This window comes from Octodon degus, unplaced genomic scaffold (assembly GCF_000260255.1).
Source record: "Octodon degus isolate 3935 unplaced genomic scaffold, OctDeg1.0 scaffold00022, whole genome shotgun sequence".
In the NCBI taxonomy this organism is placed as follows: domain Eukaryota; kingdom Metazoa; phylum Chordata; class Mammalia; order Rodentia; family Octodontidae; genus Octodon; species Octodon degus.
In genome coordinates, this window is record NW_004524598.1 from 15,402,060 (window position 1) to 15,419,944 (window position 17,885).

General features: G+C 36.7%; 1 protein-coding gene across 3 annotated transcripts in view; it reads left to right on the forward strand.

Moving 5' to 3' along the window:
- The window catches only part of Snap91 (synaptosome associated protein 91), a 137,393-nt gene that overhangs the window by 64,570 nt on the left and 54,938 nt on the right, over nt 1-17,885 (forward strand). For all 3 annotated transcript variants that reach the window (XM_023711957.1, XM_023711956.1, XM_023711958.1), the window contains 3 exons: nt 4,334-4,375; nt 10,526-10,596; nt 16,085-16,112. In XM_023711957.1, coding sequence (XP_023567725.1) covers nt 4,334-4,375; nt 10,526-10,596; nt 16,085-16,112 — 141 coding nt within the window. The remainder of the gene's footprint in view (nt 1-4,333; nt 4,376-10,525; nt 10,597-16,084; nt 16,113-17,885) is intronic.

Below are 17,885 nucleotides of genomic sequence, written 5' to 3' on the forward strand. Positions count from 1 at the left end.
GTATGGAATAAGAACACGCATGTAAAACACAGTTTCAGAAATACTACAGGGCATACATGAGCTTTCAAATCTCATTTTCTCACAGAAGTAATAATTGTCACATTCATATGTTAAAACTAAAATCCAAAAAAAGTGGATTCCTGAGTTTTGACCAATAGAACATGCAATCAGAATTTTTAAAAACCTATGTCTTGACATGGGAAACACAAGGTAAATATTAGCTTATGTAAATCACATTTATATTACAGTATGTTCATGTCTGTATCCTCATAGACTTATCAGTGTTGCTTGTCTTTAAGGAAAAGTAGAATAGCTTGAAAGTTTTCCTTTTGCAGTTGCACGGGGTTTGTGGTTTGTGCTTGGTATGATTTGCCCTTAGTCTAGATATAATTATCAATACAATGTATTAAAATTAGTCTAACCAGGAATCTAACTCATAACTTTGTACTTGCCAGGAAGGCATTGTGCTGCTAAGCTATATCCCTGGCACCAAAGAACAACAAGTTATTGAAAGAATGGGGTTTGGACAGCATTCTAGGTACCTTTGGTTGTGACAACAATAGTAACAAAACTGCTTAGTATAGCAATGATACCTGCTACAAGCATATCTCAAGTAACAGCTTTCTTCCTATTTCCCACAGTTAAACAGTAAATAAAATAATCTATGAATTTGCTTTGGACGCTTAATAAAAAGGGAATCTTAAAAAATAAATAAATAAATAAATAAATAAATAAAATAAAATTAGTCTAATTTCTTTGTGTGAAAGGATCAGTTATGCCCAAGAACTCGCAGAAGATTATTTCATCGTTCCATTAAGTCCTAGAGAGCGTGATCCCTGGTTTTCCCATTTGTGACTGTGTGTGAGTAAGCGACTGGGGTGTGACAGCCTGTGGTACACACTTCACTGGTCAGTATAATAAAGCCAGATTCAACGTCTCCGAAAGAACAAGGCTACTTCTTGGCTCCAGCTCTTTACATATGATATTTGACTTTGTGTCTATACTAGCACAAGCCAAATTTCTCCCACTGAGAAGGTACATTGAAATCCAGTGACATTTCAAGAGCCTGTCTTTAAATAACTGGATACAATGTATTTATTTAAACATTATAAGACATCTTAAGGGGGATATTAATTTATGGCATTATTTTTATTAGAATAAACACATATACCTCAGTGGGATAACACAAATTATTTGTTCATTGATATTTAAATTGCATTATTCACAATTTAAACACCTACTGCTTGAAGAGAGTGCTCAGTGGTTTCACTATGGTTGAGTTAATACAGAAAATTTTCAACAAATTACATAGACCTTTTCCCTACCAAACTGTGTTCGTGTGGTACACGCAACTATGGTTCATGTGTGGTAGCTCTTCTGTTCTTACTACCATTTGCCTGAAGAGTCTATTGGAAGACTTTTGGATGTTACTTTAAAAAGATAACTGAAAGTGAAGGAGAGAAGGGGAGGGAAAGAGGATAGAAAAAGGAATTCAGGTGTGTCGTGCGGGTACCAGCTCCACACAAGGAATGTGAACGTTATGTACTACAAACATGCACCAAAAAGGAAAGAGCTCAAAAGATACAGGAAAGGAAGAGAGAGAAAGGAGAGATGAAAAAGCAATGAAGATGTATTACAGTACAGGTGTAGGCTCTCCACAAGGGATGTAAACATTGTAAGCTACACACAAATACTAATAAAAAATAAAAATCTGAAAAAGAATGTCACTGGGGCTAGAGATGTAGCTTAGTAGTAGAGTGCTTGCCTGGCATATGCAAGGCCCTGCATTTCAGTCCCATGAGGGGTTGTAAAATAGTAACAATAAATTGTCCATTATGCTGAGTAGTATTCGAGTTTCCCAGAGAAATAGCTTGAAGTGCAGAGAGCCCAGCATCTCTTCGATTTTTTTAGTGTAAGTCTTATAAGGCAGACAGCTGAAATGTTGTAAAATGGCTGTTTTAGAGGTAGTAGGAATTTCTGTTAAATACCATAGTATTCCCTGTCATACAATCACATTATTAGTAGCTTGCTATTATGAGGTAAATATCAGACTTGTGGGAGTTGTGACTTCCAGAATATTTATAGACAGAAAGCAGTGAGACTTCTGTCATATGCTTTACCTCAACTTTCTACTTACATTGTAATTCAGATGTTCATGGAAGTAAAAATAGCAGTGGTTATAAAGAATCCCTGTCTTTTAACAGAAAGTTGTAACAGTATTAGGTGTCCCTAATATATTCATGCTAAAATACCTTTATCTTTTATATTAATATTTTAATTCATCATCTAAACAGGTGTTAGTGTATGGGAATGAATGAAGTCACTTCAGTTTATCATTTCCATAATTTATAAGATAAACAAGCACAGGGAGGGATACACAGCTTCTGCAAAGCCAGAACTCAGCTATTGGAAGGCGAAGTCTGGAATTCTGGATCCCAGTATGCTTTGATCCAGAGAGAAGAAGAGGGCCAGTGCTCTGCAGCCAGTCCTTAGGGATTGTGCTCCCCCGCCCCCAGGGAGCTCTAGGGCTCACAGTAGAGGGAGTGGCTGCTGGCACCTGCGGGTTAAAGCCACAGCTGCTGCTGGACACCCCGTGATGGACAGGACAGCGCCAACAAGGAACTTATGTTCCAAAATGCCAACTTCAGCTGTAGGAAAAGCACAGGAAACGAAGCAGTTGACACACAAATGGGGCCATGGCGTCTCCCATTTGCCTCGTTTTTGTAGGCGCCCAGGGCTTCTCCATGTTTGCTCCTCCATTTCCATCGCTAGGAAGAAAGCAGTCGGGGCTGGAGAGATGGCTCAGTGGTCTAAAGCACCTACTTAGAACAGGCTTAGCAGAGCACAGGGACCGCGGTTCAATCCCCAGCACCACATGCCAGCCAGTCCCGCCCCCTGGTGGGCTGAGCTGGCCACACACACACACCACACTCTCTCTCTCTCTCTCTCTCTCTCTCTCTCTCTCTCACAAATAAATAAATAAATAAATAAATAAATAAATAAATAAATAAAAGAAAGCAGTCCATTTCCCAAGAACCTGGGGTAGCCTGTTTTGTCTCCTCGACCCTCAATTTTTTTTTAAATTTTTTTTTTTATTTTAACATTTAGTGTGTGTGTGTGTGTGTGTGTGTGTGTGTGTGGCCAGCTCAGCCCACCAGGGGGCGGGGCTGGCTGGCATGTGGTGCTGGGGGATCGAACCGCAGTCCCTGTGCTTTGCCAAGCTTGTTCCAAGTAGGTGCTTTAGACCACTGAGCCATCTCTCCAGCCCCCACGACCCTCAATTTTATTATGATTTATACAGTGATAGAATTCCAGTTATGCTTGGCATTTTCCTCAACCTTTTATTTTGAATAATTTTGAAACCTAAAAACAAATTTTGATAGTTTGATGTATGCAGTATGTTCTCTTCTTTGTTTCAAGCTTATTAATATTTTCCCATATTTGCTTTCCTTCCACCACCTGTCCCCATGCCACCCAAATTGTCAGTTTGAATATGTTCTTTCTCCTTTACCAGTGTATAACCTTACAGATGCAAAATGTGCATGTGCAGTATTTTTCATAGTGTCAAGAGATTAGAAGCGGGCCCGGGGAGATGGCTCAGTGGAATAAGTGCTTCTCTGGCAAGCGCACGGGCCTGAGTTCAATCCTGAGTTCCACAAAAAAAAAGAGAGTAAGATTAGAAGCAATGTTAATGTCTATTACTAAACTATTCATTAAATTATGAGACAAGTTTTATGCAGCTGTCTAAAAAATGAGGATATTCTATGTATTGATGTGGCTGTATCTATAACATATATGATAGTTACATGAAAAATGTAAAGTCTGTGTATATGCTATTATTTGTATATGAATAGGGAAATAAATATCTACTTCATAGTTTCTTGGTTATCCATTAACTTTGAGAAAGTAAGAAATACCACAGTAGTTCTGTCTATGGAGGCTGGATAGAAGCTACGCTATGAGCAAAAATTTTAAATGAAATAAACATTCCCTTTCCAGAAAACTTAATGGCATTGTTACTTTAGTCTAAGCAGTTACTTGGATTTGTAGTTGCTGTGGACCAGAGATATCTTTAAATTTTGTGGTTCAACTTATTTTCATTTTTTAATTCTAACAAAATCCCATATGTTGATTAAATACATTAATAGTATAATAATTAAGCCATTGTTTTGTTGAGTGAAGTTCTGCTTAAAGAGCATATTTTAAAGGGATACATGTAATCCCTTTATGCCAAAATTTAACTATGGTTTTATCAAATTATGTCAGTGATCTTTCATTAAATGCAAAAATATTTTAATCTTGTTAAGTAACTTCTCATTTTTTTAATCTGCAGCAAGTTGGTATTGATAAAGGTGACATTCCTGACCTCACGCAGGTAAGCAGTGCTCTTGCTGCAAGACACGTCACGCACGAAATATCCCTCCGCGTGTTGTCTTGAAGCATCTAATGGATTTAGGCCAACCAGCTCGCTTGGAAATTATTCTGTCTTATTTTTTCAGCTGTTGACTATGTTTCAGGAAGTAAGAAAAGGGTTTCCTGCCTCTGAGATAGTTTCTTCTTTAAGGGCAAGTCAGCCTAGCAGTCAGGCTCATCTCTTTCTTGAACAGGAATCTAAAGGAAGCCTTGAATAACAAAAATGGCTTTGCTCTGAAATGCAACTGCGCATACACATGACAGCCAGAGCCTGTGACTTCCTCCTGCTTGTGCTTAGTAGTTCAGTGTGTCCCTGTATCAGGAGGACCTTGGATGGGAGAAGCTCAGCTGTCACAGTTGTCACAGTTGCACTACATTGATTCTAGTCCCCTTTATGGAAAGGAGGAATTTCTCTTACTTAAAAAGAGTTCTTTGCTGCGGCTGGGGTTCGATCCCTGGGCCTGCCGCCAGGGCACACTGACATGGCAGTTGAGATTGGGTGTGGTGGCACACACCTGTAATCCCAGCGCTTGGGAGGCTGAACACAGGCGGATCACTACAAGTCCGATCTGTGTAGTGAGACCCTGTAGACCCTGTACTAAATACAATAATAATAATAATGGTAGTAGGAAATAAAATAAAGAGTTCTTGAAAAAACTCCCAGCGGTGGTGGGTGAGTGACCTTTGGGGGGCCCGTTCAGTGTGACGACAGTGATAGACCTTCCTCAGTTGTCCCACCCCTCCAGATTGTGCAGCCTCTAAGGCAGAAGAGAACTAGGTCATTCACAGATACGGGATATTCTATGATTTTTCTCATAATTGGCAGAAACTGTTTCTGTTTAGTCATTCTGTAAAAATTCCTGTTCCAAGCATGCTCTTTAATGAGACATGATATTGAAGGGATGCTAGGAAACAATACGGAGCTGCTGTCATATATGCCAGTGAAGAATGTGTAGGTTTGTCTTTGTAAATTCAGGTCACTGCAATAGAAAAATTGCCATAATGAAGTTACACACTTTTTAATGATATCAAAGTATGTTTAATAATGTTCACTAAATTTTTATTAGACATTCAGAACAACCAAAGAAATGGTCTTCTGAATTAGTATGATTAAAAAACAATAAATTGGGGTGCTCTGAGATGGCCATTGAGACTGGGCGTGGTGGTGTGCACCTGTAATCCCAGCTCTTGGGATAAACAGGCAGATCACTACAAGTCTGATCTAGCAGTGAGACCCTGAACACCCTGTAGACCCTTCTCTAAATACAAAAAAAAGAAAAGAAAAAGAAACTAGGAAAAAGTTAACAAACTACTTAAATACTCTTTTATTTAAATTGGAAAATGAGGGCCAGTGAGATAGCTCAGTGGACTAAAGCGCCTGCTTAGGCAAGCTTAGGCGCTTAGGCAAGCGCAGGGACCATGGTTCAATCCCAGCACCACATGCTACACCAGCCCCACCCCCAGGGTGGGCTGAGCTGGCCACATAAATAAATAAGAAAAAAAATGATAGCGTATAATTGAAGAAAAGGTTCACACACATGGGTTTAATTTTTAATGATGTCATTATATTCATTATGTCCATATATTCTCTCTAGTAGTCCAGAGACATATTTAGTATAATTATTTAGGCGTATGTTTTCATAATTAGGGGAACAAACTTCACCATCAAAAAACAAATCTTGCCCTCTGTCTACCTGAAAGCCGTTAAGTGGTAGAGATTCATTAAAATGTGGTCGTGCTCTGTCCTTTGCTACGGTTAGACCTTTAGAGATACATAAACTCCATTAACATATATTTTTAAATTATCTCCTCATAAAAAGCATCTAGTTAATTCTCTAGTGTACCTTTAAATTATAGGATTATAGTTTGCTTCTCAAGTAGCCTAATTATGGTTTCTTTTCAGTTTGTGAGAAATAGAGCCAAACACTCTCCATAATTCTTACTTAAGGCCCCTTCAACAGAGCTGATAAAAGTCTCTAACTGAGCTCAGGACTTTTTGTGACAGCGCAGTCATTCTGAGCCGGCGTGTAAGATGCTCTGTCGTGAGTCCTTAATACATTAGACTGGGGCAAATTGAGAGGTGGGTCAGAAATGCCAGGTTGAACGAATTCAGCTCAACTCCTTTGAGATTAGATTTCTACTCTGTGCCGGGTTTCTCCATGGCTACCATGGCAACTGAATCTAGCCGGGACAATAGGCAAAAAAAAAAAAAAAAAAAAAAAAAAGTGCTAGAAAAGGGTTAAGGAAATGATGAAAACCAAGGGGGACTTCCATCGACTTCAAGTTGTAGCAGGATACTCAGGACTAGAAAGGAATTAGAAATCCTCTTCTAGAAAACTTGAACAAGCACTTTAATGAGGATCTGTATGAATTCAGTGTGTCTCTTTTAAGTGGGAGAAGGCACAGTAAATACCAGTGTGATCATCTTTGACCTTTTTTAATTGGTGCAGATAATATAGTAACTACATTTAAATGGTTATTGACTATCAATGAAATTTTTATAAAATATTTAAAAATACTTTTGGACATAAAGAAATATGATGTCAGAACTGAAATACTTTCAAAATTTTTATGTTTAATTGTCATAAATTTAAATAATTTTTTTCATTTGGTTTTAATGATGCCTTATAATCTGAAACATCTGAATTGTAGATGGATGCTTTCCTTTTCATCCCGAGCATCATAATCCGCTGTGAATTTCTCAAGAATATAACATTTGAATATTCTTATTTGATACATATGTATGTTTATGTGTTCTAAATAGGAAAAATATCTTAGGTTTTGATCTAAGCCAATTCTGGTTGATCTGAAAACTATTGGTAAAGAAAACTCTCCCTTTAAAGATGACGCTGTTGATGAGTTGGCAACCCTGGGTATGTTGCTAACCCTGTTAGCTTCTGGAGGCTGACTTTTTCCTTGGATTGGGGATTTCCTCTGATTGGTTGGTTGATTTTGCCATTTTAAAATGAGCAAATAATATGCTGCTAATTATATTTTGTTATCTTATTTTTATAACAGTCGAGGTGTTCTGCAAGTGTTACTCCATAGAAATGTAGGAAATCATTTTCTTTTATGCTGTACTATGTGTAAGAATGTCTGGAGCCAAAAACAGAGTTGAGAAGAAGACTTCTCATCCTTCACTCCTGGGTTTTACTGCCAACATAAGTTTCTTCTCCAGGACATTAGAGGAATTTATTTTTCTTAGATTTTCCATATCTTCATAAGAAAGATAAGTGATGAGCCACTTTTAAAACCTTATGATAAGATGTTCCAAACTGAATTTTACATGAAGTACATTGTCAACTCCCTTTACAACTAGTCAGTTTTACGTTTTTATACTTCTTTGTCAGATTTCAACTCAAGATTTTTATGACTTCTTCATTTTTTCATTTAAATTATTAATGAATGAATGCTGCAAGAATTAATAATTTTCCTGATATTTTGGGTAATGAAGGAAATTTAAAGTGCAAAGCATTACCAATGTTATCATCTCATTTATTTTTCTCTATTTTTTTTTCTTCAAAGTTTTATTGATAAACAGATAGCAATGAGACAGTTTCAAATCAAATCGGAAGTACAGTTTCAACAAATAATACACTGCATATATTCTTCTTAGTGGTTAATTGCTGTACAAGACGCAGACTTGCGATCCTATTTACAAACACCATTAGAACAAATCATTCTATTCATTAAGAGAATGCAACTATGTATCTATCCCAAGCACTTTGAATACACAGATACAAAATGGACATTCATCGGTATACCCCATTTTTTCTAAGTTCCGTTATTGAATATTATAGGTGTGTAAACTCAGCAAAATATTCTAAAAGAGTCCAGTAGCCCATAATAGCATTGGGTCTTCTGTTTAACTGGCAATGTCAGAAATTATTGACCTGAGTCCCCCACAGCTCAACTTAACAGCATGGCTTTATTTCTTATATTTCGTCTTCATACTTTTCTACTGGATGGTTAAGACCAAGGTAAAGCAGGACCTATGCAACAAGAGTTGTAGCTTTTTGGTCTGAGAAGGTCAGTGAAATGCCCTCAGGATTTGTCCTGAGATCCTGTACCTCCGATTGTAGAACCTTTATCAGTGCAGCCATGTGGATGAGTCACGACCATTGCTTGGCCTATTTTTCTCTATTTTGTAACTATGAACAGTATGTATTTTTCTTAAACATTGTTTTAAATTTAGAGTTAGTAATGAATCATGGTTCTGGCCCTTCACTTAACATTTGGAGGACCTGAGTCTTCTCACTGGAAAAAGGTTCATGGTATATTTTTTTTTCTTACCGTGATCTCCCAAAAAATTTGAAAAACTTTACATTTACATGCTCAGGCTTATAGTTCTATCATTATAATCATAATCATCACCATTGACAATTTATGACCATTTTAAAGTTATTAATTCATCTAAAATTCTGGAGCACTTGTACATTTTTTAAGGTTACAGTATATGTTCATTCAATGAGAATTTCTTTATCCTTCTTAAAATTTTACATTTTTAAACATATCTTTAGCTGCAGTTTCTAGAATTTGTGGATCTAATCTATCTTCATCTGAGTTTTGTTTTTAAAATACAAGCATTTTCTAAATTAATTGTATTCCTTGATAATTTCTTATTCTTTAATCCAAAACATTTTAGATAATGCTAATCTGCCTGACATTTTTCACTTTTAGAAAGTTACTATTTTTGTGTATTTAGTAATTTTTATGTTTGTGAATTTACAGGTTCTAATTCATTTAGTAATTTACATTTCTAATGATCATATACTTACATATTCAGTATAACATAAATGTTGGCAATATATGCATCTGTTAGCAAAATTTTAATGAAAAATGAATTTCTACAATTAAAAATCTTATTTTAATTTGTAATAGAGAGTATAATATAAAATGTGTGCTGCTATGAATTTCTTTCAATTTTGAAAGGTTTTTCTTTTTCCTTTTTTTTGAGACAGGGTCTTTCCATGTAGCTCAGCTGGACTTGAACTTACTTGTAGCTAACCCTGGCCTCAGAGTCAGTCCGCTGCCTCAACCTCCTGAGTGCTGGGATTACAGGCGGGCACCAGCACATCCAGCCTGCAGCTGTTTTAGACACACAATTACTATAAAGTCCTTCAACATTAGTTTAGAATTAAAGAAAAATTATTAGAATTAAATATGTGCGTGCATACAGTGAGATGTTTCAAACATGAAATGAATGTCTATGTTGCTTTTAAGACCTAACCAGAGTTAAATTTATTTCAGAAATATGAACTAAAATAATAGTCTAGGAATAAATTGAGTAGAGTATTTGTATGACCCTATTATTTCTCCCTCTAATGCATAGTAAAATGCCATCACTTTGTAGCCTCTAAACTTTTATTAAACACTGAGATGCTCAAGAACTTTTAATAAGAGTTGAACTTCATGAAACCTGCCAACACACACTACTTTGTTATAGGGGCTGGGGAGATAGCTCAGTAGAATAAGAGCCTGCCTGGCGAGCGCAGGGTCCTGAGTTCAATTCCTGGTACTGCAAAAAAACCACAAAACTTTGTTATGAATATAAAGTAAGTTACTTAGTAATAAAATCTTATTATTGATGATGGTTAAAATTGTATTCTAGTCCCCACAGCTTTAACTCCTACTTTTTAAATAAGATAACAATTTTTCCTACCATTTTGGTCAAATACGGATAAGTGAAATTTTACTGTATTTCCAAATTTCTGTAAATTTGTATTTGGGCACTTTTTTTTTTGCCATGGATGCAAATGCCTTTTCCTTTTTCACTGTGGTTTCATGGGAAGGTTATAGTGAATTTGATTTGAGTTTACTGCATCTATATATCTTGGTGAGAGTGTACCAACGTGACCTCACCCTGAAGTCACACTGTGAGGCTGTGGTGGGGCATGCCGTGCTGTTAGTGTATTCGAGAGTGAGAAACAAAGTGAAAATCCATGGACTTTGTAATATTTAAATACCAGTAGAACCTGGCATGAAGTTATCTCACATAAATATTGGGATTTCCCCCCCCCAGGCCTCTACCATAAAAAGCTAGTGATATTTCAGTGTGTTTATTTTGAAAGAAAAAGAAATGCAGACATTTATTTTTACTTTCTTATTATAGGCTCCCAGCAGTCTAATGGAGACCCTTGAACAGCATCTAAATACATTAGAAGGAAAGAAACCTGGAAACAAGTATGCATTAGTTGTGTATTATAAGATGGGAAATTAATTAGAGTTTTTTGTAAGAAAGATTTGTGAAGGTACAACTTATACTCCTACAGTTTCAGGGTGTGCTACGCGGTCGTTCTTTTGGGTTCCCTCAGAGCCTTGCCTTTCCTAAGTTGACTTGCGGCAGTGGCATCTCACGTACGGGGAGCTGGCCACAAACCGGCTAGGAAATGAGCAGGGCGCGCCCGCGCTTACTGAATCTGATGGCTCAGCAAATTGCCCCTCCAAAAGGACTCCCGACACAGAGAATCAGAACTGCTTGTGTTTAGAATTAACATTTTTATGGTCGTTTATGTGTACAAACAAGACAGTTTCAGTATGAGCCTTAAACGCGCTTATGTTACCAACACCTTTGCTATAAAAGCGGAAGCCTCAAGCATAGTTTTCAGGACTCTGGTCTCTCCTCACTCAAAAATGCCATCACTTTGTAGCGTCTAAACTTTTATTAAACACTGAAATGCTCAAGAACTTTTAATCAGAGTTGAACTGCATGAAACCTGCCAACACAATACTTTGTTGTGAGTATAAAGCAAGTTACTCAACAATAAAATCTTATTATTGACTGTTAAAATTGTATGCAACTCCCTACAGCTGTCACTCCCCCTTTTTGAATTAGATAGCAATTTTTCCTACCATTTTAGTCAAATACGGATAAGTGACATTTTACAGTATTTCCAAGTTTCTATAAATTTGTACTTGGACACTTATTTTTTCACATGGATACAAATGCCTTTTGGCATGGATACAAATATCTCATTGGAAACATTAGGTGTGTCACAGCTACTGACATTTTACTCAAAGATCTTTTTATAGAGCATGTGGCAACCAGAACACAGTAAGTGTAACTTTTCTAGATTTTCATAGTTTTGTATTTGGTACTCATATTTTTAAGTATTTTTCCTCATCGCATACAAAAACAACATTCAGGTTCTGGGTTTTTTTGTTTTCCTACCAGGCTTGAAACTTGTCTGTTCCCAGGAGCTGGTGCCGTCCAGCGTTTGCACCTCGTCTAGACCATAATTCTGCTGGTCTTGCAAGTTTATCCTTGCTCTCTAGTGTAAATCCTGTTCATTGAGTAGAGCTGTCTGTGGTCCTGCTTTGTGATGGAGCCTGCTTTCCTCACAGACTTGCCTATATCATATGTTTCTTTAACCTATGATATTTTAATAGCTTTTCTGGTTCTGAAGTTTAGAAACAATTTTATACTTCGTTATGTCAACCTTTAACATGGGTCTGTACAGAATCAGCTTGAAATCTGCTGTTGGTAATATACCAGCTTTATGTTTATTTAGGTTGACCGTAGGACTTAGCAGAGACAACCACTGACCTAGGGATGCAGGGCTAGAGGCTGCCCGTCAGCTTTGCCGATAGTAGAGCTATCAAAATTTAACTTCTGGCTTTCTTCGTTTTGAACATTTTCCAAGAATTTAGGCTTGTGTGGCCCCATGTTACCTTTTTGTTGTTTATTTCATTGGCTAAGTGTTATTTCTGTCTTTTCCAGTTTTGTATAGAAGTTACTGTATTTTTAAATGATAATAATGCAGGAGTTTTTCAAGTAATCATGGCAGAGTTACTTGGATTGATGGGCTTTGCAGGGTCCTGGCCAGGGCATCACCAGTCTGCCCCCCATTTTGGTATGGCTGTGAATGACCTGGCTTTTGATGGGAATGTGCGTTCAGTCGCCTACCTCCAATTATTGCTGGGGCCACCCTCTGGCCGGGTATGAGTTACCCGAGATTTACACAGGTGGAGACAGCAGCCTGGGAAGCGCTTCTGCACCGTCACAGGAGGACCTAGGTAGCTAGGGAAGCACGCATGCTCCCACTTAGTCTCTTCTTCGTGCCGTTACACGCCTGCTGAAGCTGGCTTCCTCTCTGCAGCCACCATGTATCTCCTTAGCACCAACTTCGAATCTGAATTCGCCCCTTTGTGGCCACTGCTAGTTGTCTTTGGAAAAATTAGCTGTGGCCCTTGAGTTACATTTCTAGAGAAGCGGAGTAGAAGCTCAGTAATATTTTATTTGGATTGCCTTCTGCCTAGTTTTTTTTTTCTTTCTACTTTAAAATCATCTTATGCTTGTCAGAATTCTTTTCTGAATTGGCTGGGAACGCATTTAAATCTGTCTTTTGCTTATTCCCTATTACAAAAGAAGAGTATAGTAGTTAACGATTTTCTTCTTTGTATGTTTGTGCTTACCTGGGAACTTAAGTGAAGGGTGAGTACTATATTGAATGACTTTTGCATTTGGTAATTCCACAAAATGCAAAAAACATTCTTAATACCCCACATTTGGTATTGATAACATTTAAAACCAATTTCTTTCCATTCTATACATGTGTAGATTTTTTATTATACATTTATATTTTTGTCTTCCACAGTGACTAGCATAAATGGTTTTACTTTCTTTTGGTCTTCTTAGATAAAAACTTACACTCTGAGGAATATAATATTTTTCTTCAATTTGGAAAATAAAGTAATTTTGATTTGTTGAATAAACAGATTTCCCCCTGGAATATGATAGAATTACTGAGTTTTACAAAAATTGATTACTTGACATTTCTTTGCCATTCATTAGCAGTATAAAGTACCCTAACTTCAATTTAAATGTATACATAAAATGAAGGATTTGCAAATGTCTGTTATGAAAATATGCATGTCTTTATATTTATGACTTGTGTCTACTGTTTATTTTTGAAATTATATGTAATGCAGTATACAGTATGATATACCTTTTCTATTTCTATGATTCTACAAGATAAAAGACAACTTTATTCTGCATGTGGATTTGCTAAGTGTTCAGAGTACAGGAAACTCATGGTTGTCTTTTGTAATGAAAATTATTTGTAGTATGTAGGTAGGTTTTTCATATCTATATTTTCTGGCTCATATGTATACTCAGCTACATAGGGCTTATTGTTTTTAGTCAACTAAGAACTAACAAAATTTCCTCTTTTGACAGCTTATTCTTACCATTTTGGAAGGAAACCTTGGCATTTACTGTGTTCATAATAAAAACCTATGGATTCCTTTGTACCATTTTAGGAATTTACATTATATTGGTCATTCTCTTCCAAAATTATCATGGTCCCTTAGTTTTCCTAAGTCAGTTCACTATGTACTAGATTCTGTAGATGAAATTAGAAATGTAAGTACTGGTTTTTAATAAATATCACTATGTATAAAAGAATGTAGTATTTCTTTCATAAAGGGAAATGACCAACCGTAAGATGGAAAACTAATCAAGGAATTTGTAAGATGAAGTAATCTAAGAGTTGCATCAGAGAACAAAGATTGTTCTGGGTTCATCTGTGTTTGCAGTGGGGTGAAGCAGACAGACTTGGAACAGAGCTCTGGTCTGCCACCAAAGCCTGGGAGACTTGGGCAAGTTACTGTGTCAGCTTCACTAAACTTAGGAGTCCTCAGAGTTCAGTCAGTGTCTGATGATGCTGTAGAACGCTGTGGCAAATGATCCTCTGGTTCTCATCTTTTTTATTAAATTATGTTGAAAATGTCAGATCTGGTTCATGGAACAGGTCCCCCTCTTGATAGCTTGACTTCACAGAAAATCATTTTGTAACTTCCAGTTATTTCTAATGGAAGAGACACACAAATCTATTGTCATTTAAAAGTTCAAATAATATAGAAAACCCCAGCTGCAAAGAATATAAAACAATGGAATGAGTTCCTTCTTTTCTAGGAACTTAGCATCTAGTGATGAAGACAGATAATTAAACAATTAAGTTATACTGTGGTAAGTAGGACGCTAGCATCACAGAGAAAATAGAAGTCTCAGTTGGCTAATCTGTGCAATAACTAAAAGTATCATTTAGTAACACCGTCCTGGTAGAATTTGGGCACGCTGATTTTTGGGCTAATTACGACTTTTCACGCTTGGCTTTGAGTATGATATTCTTTAACAGCAAGTAGCAATTTTATAGTTTTTCCTATAGGGAAGAAGATAGGTTATCAGTTTTATGCACTTCTTGGGAAATACATTTCAAAAGATCTTGTTTATTTTCAAATCCCTTTTATGTATTAATGTATCTTACTGTCTTGGTGCAACAAAGAATTGGTTTATGAAGTTTTCTTCGGAGAGGAATTAAATTTATTCTTACAAAGTAACCACATCAAGTTTTTGTTTTACGTTTTGAAGACTGAAGGCTATTATGTTCTTGCACTTCTTTTTATTTAAATGTCTGTCTGTATAAAGAAACAATGATTAATGTAAAGATGTTAGCCAAACTCCTTAGAGAATTTTCAACCTTAAGCTATACTAGAATTTTAGATATATAAGTAACTTTTCAGACAGAGACAACTCCATCACCTTTCTTCTGGAGCCTTTGAAATAAGCAGTTATAGGTTAATATATATGAATGATACATAAAAGCATACTAGTCTGACAAACGATAAATTTCTAAAACTGTATAATATTGGGCAGAATGCAAGTTACTTTTTACTAATTTTGTTTTGCTCCCACTATGTGTGATTTTTTTCCTTGTAAATGAATAGAGAATTCCCCTTTCCAGTAAGACCCTGAATATAGCTTCTTAGTGAAGTTTGTTGTTGTATTTATTTTGTCTTGTTCATTTTCCTTCCAACTCACACTGTTGCCTCCCGAGGCACTCAGGCAGTTGTTTCTGGATTGTTTGCCCAGTGATGCCCCATGGTCAGTGCTGCCAGTAATCTAACTGTAAAAACTACTTTCCCCTCCGCGTTCTCTCGCTTCCTTGGAAAGAAGCGTGCAAGGGGCTGGGGAGATAGCTCAGTGGAGTAAGTGCTTGCCAGGCAAACACAAGGTCCTGAGTTTAATCCCTGGTACCACTAAAAAAAGAAAGCATGCAAGTTGGTGCTCTTTTTCAAGATCCCACTAGTTATAACAGGATGATGGGAATATTTTTCCTAGAAAGTGTTCATGAAAGCAGTGGAATTAAAAACAGTTCAGAAGGATGAATCTGAATGTGAGGCCTCGCTCAGACGCAGGACTTAAGAAGAGATTTTGGCCCTGGGGTTTTTTCTTTTATGCATCATAACTATGATTAAATAATGATGATATACATTAACCATTGTGAGCTTTCTGACTTCCTAAAATAATCAACCAGAGAAGTTTTTAAATTCTACATAGCATGATTTTCCTGAATTTTTTGCAGATTTTTAAATACTGAAAATTGGACGGTTTGGTTTTTGGTGGACATGGACAATAATGATTAAAAAGTTGCTAGATAGAAAATAATTTTGAATTTAAAATGCCTAGTACTAGAAATTAAGTCAATGGGAAACACTGAAAGAAGATGAAATATTTGAGTAAAACCATATTGAAAATATTTTAATAGCTTTCTAAGTGTTTTTTAAATGCTCAGTGAACTGTAATATTCAATAAGGTGCTATCTAACTTAAACATTCTACAAATGTATTTGTGTATATTCAGTTTTAATTTTCTTCTGTTGCCTTTTAGATCTGGTGCTCCCTCCCCATTAAGTAAGGTAAGGGTGATTTTGTTTCTTAGTTTTTTACAATCTTTCAGTTTTACCACCTTTAAACGTTTACCTCAGTGGCTTTAGGTATATTTATGTTGTCGTGTGACTGTCTTCACTGTGCATTTCTAGACCCTTTTTACCTTCCTGAAATGAAAGTTATTAAATAACTTCCCATTCCTTTACATCTCCAGTCCCTAGAAATGCAATACTGCTTCCTGTGTCCATGAAGTTGCTTACTGTAGATGCTTCCTATGCGTAGATTCAGTGTCTGCCCTTTCGTGACTGGTGTGGCTTATGAATGTGCCTTCAGGGTTCGGCTGTGATGCAGCAGATGCCAACATTCCCTTCCTTCGTAAGGTTCAGTAGTGTACTGTTACACGTATGTACAGTTTGCTCATCCATTGGTCTCTCAGGAGATACTTGAGAGCCTTCCACGTTTGCATAATGATGAGTAGTGCTACTGGGGACATGAGTACAGTCTAAAAGTATTTGCTTGAGTCCCTACTTTTATTTCTTTTGGGTACCTACCTAGGAGTGAAATAGCAAATCTTATCACCTAACTTTTTTTGAGAAGGGTATGTTACGTTTTAAGTTTTACTAGTACATGTCTACAGTACACAAAGTTTACATTTATCTTAGGGAGTAGGCACGTACACATGACTTTTTATTCCCCTTATCTCCCACCCTCCTCCCACCCTCTGTCCCTAGATTCCCTTTCGCCATTTTCATCATTATTATTTTCTTATTATCATTATTATTATTTTAGTTCATGCTTATAACATGTTTACCTCATTGTCAGTATTTAGGTCAATGTTCAGTGAACTGTAATGTTCAGTAAGGTGCTATCTAACTTAAATATTCTACAAATGTATTTGTGTATATTCAGTTTTAATTATCTTATGTTTCTCATGTTATATCCTTTATATTAAATTTTCAGCCATTGTAATATATACTATGTGCCATTTTGTCCAATCTATTGGGAAAATGTTTTTAAAGTAGAGATTTTCACATATTTATGTTTTAAGTGAAAACAGAGTAATGTTTGACTAGTTCCAGAGCTTTTTCTTGAACACATTCCAAGTCACAGTCATGTGAGATAAGTGACACAAATGATGTTGTGAGTTTTTTAATGATAAGGAATAATGTTAGATAGGTATCTGTCCACAAGCAAGCCTTTTAGGTGAATAACTATAATAGTTTTTAAAATTTGGGGCCAGGCATGAGCTCCTGCCTGGCAAGCACAAGGTCTTGAGTCTGATCCCTGGTACTGAAAGAAGAGAAAAACTCCTTGACCTCCCCATCTCATTTTTAGCACATGCAAGGACAGGATTAACATTACCAGCAATTAGACGAGGTGTGGTGACACGCACCTGCAATCCCAGCACTTGGGAGGCTGAAAACAGGAGGATCACTATGAGTCTCATCTGTGTAGTGAGACCCTGTAGACCTTGTACTAAGTACATTTTTAAAAAAACATTACCAGCAATGAATGTTTACTTCCCCAGATCTGTGGTTCCCATTTGCTATTGTATTTTTTGAGCAAAAACTTGAGAGATGTGCTCTTTCCTGTGGCAAATTTCAATGTTGATTGCTGTTGTGGACATTCAAGGGTGTCATTTTGATTGTGCTGGTGCATCTGGCACCAGGTATTGTGCCAATGTCTCTTTGCCCACAGTTCCCTTGGGATCTAGACAAGTAAAAAGTTTCTGAGTCGTTACAAAGCCGGTGTCTATGTGAAAAATCTCAACGTAGACTTGTGAGTGAGCTGCAGCTGTGGTG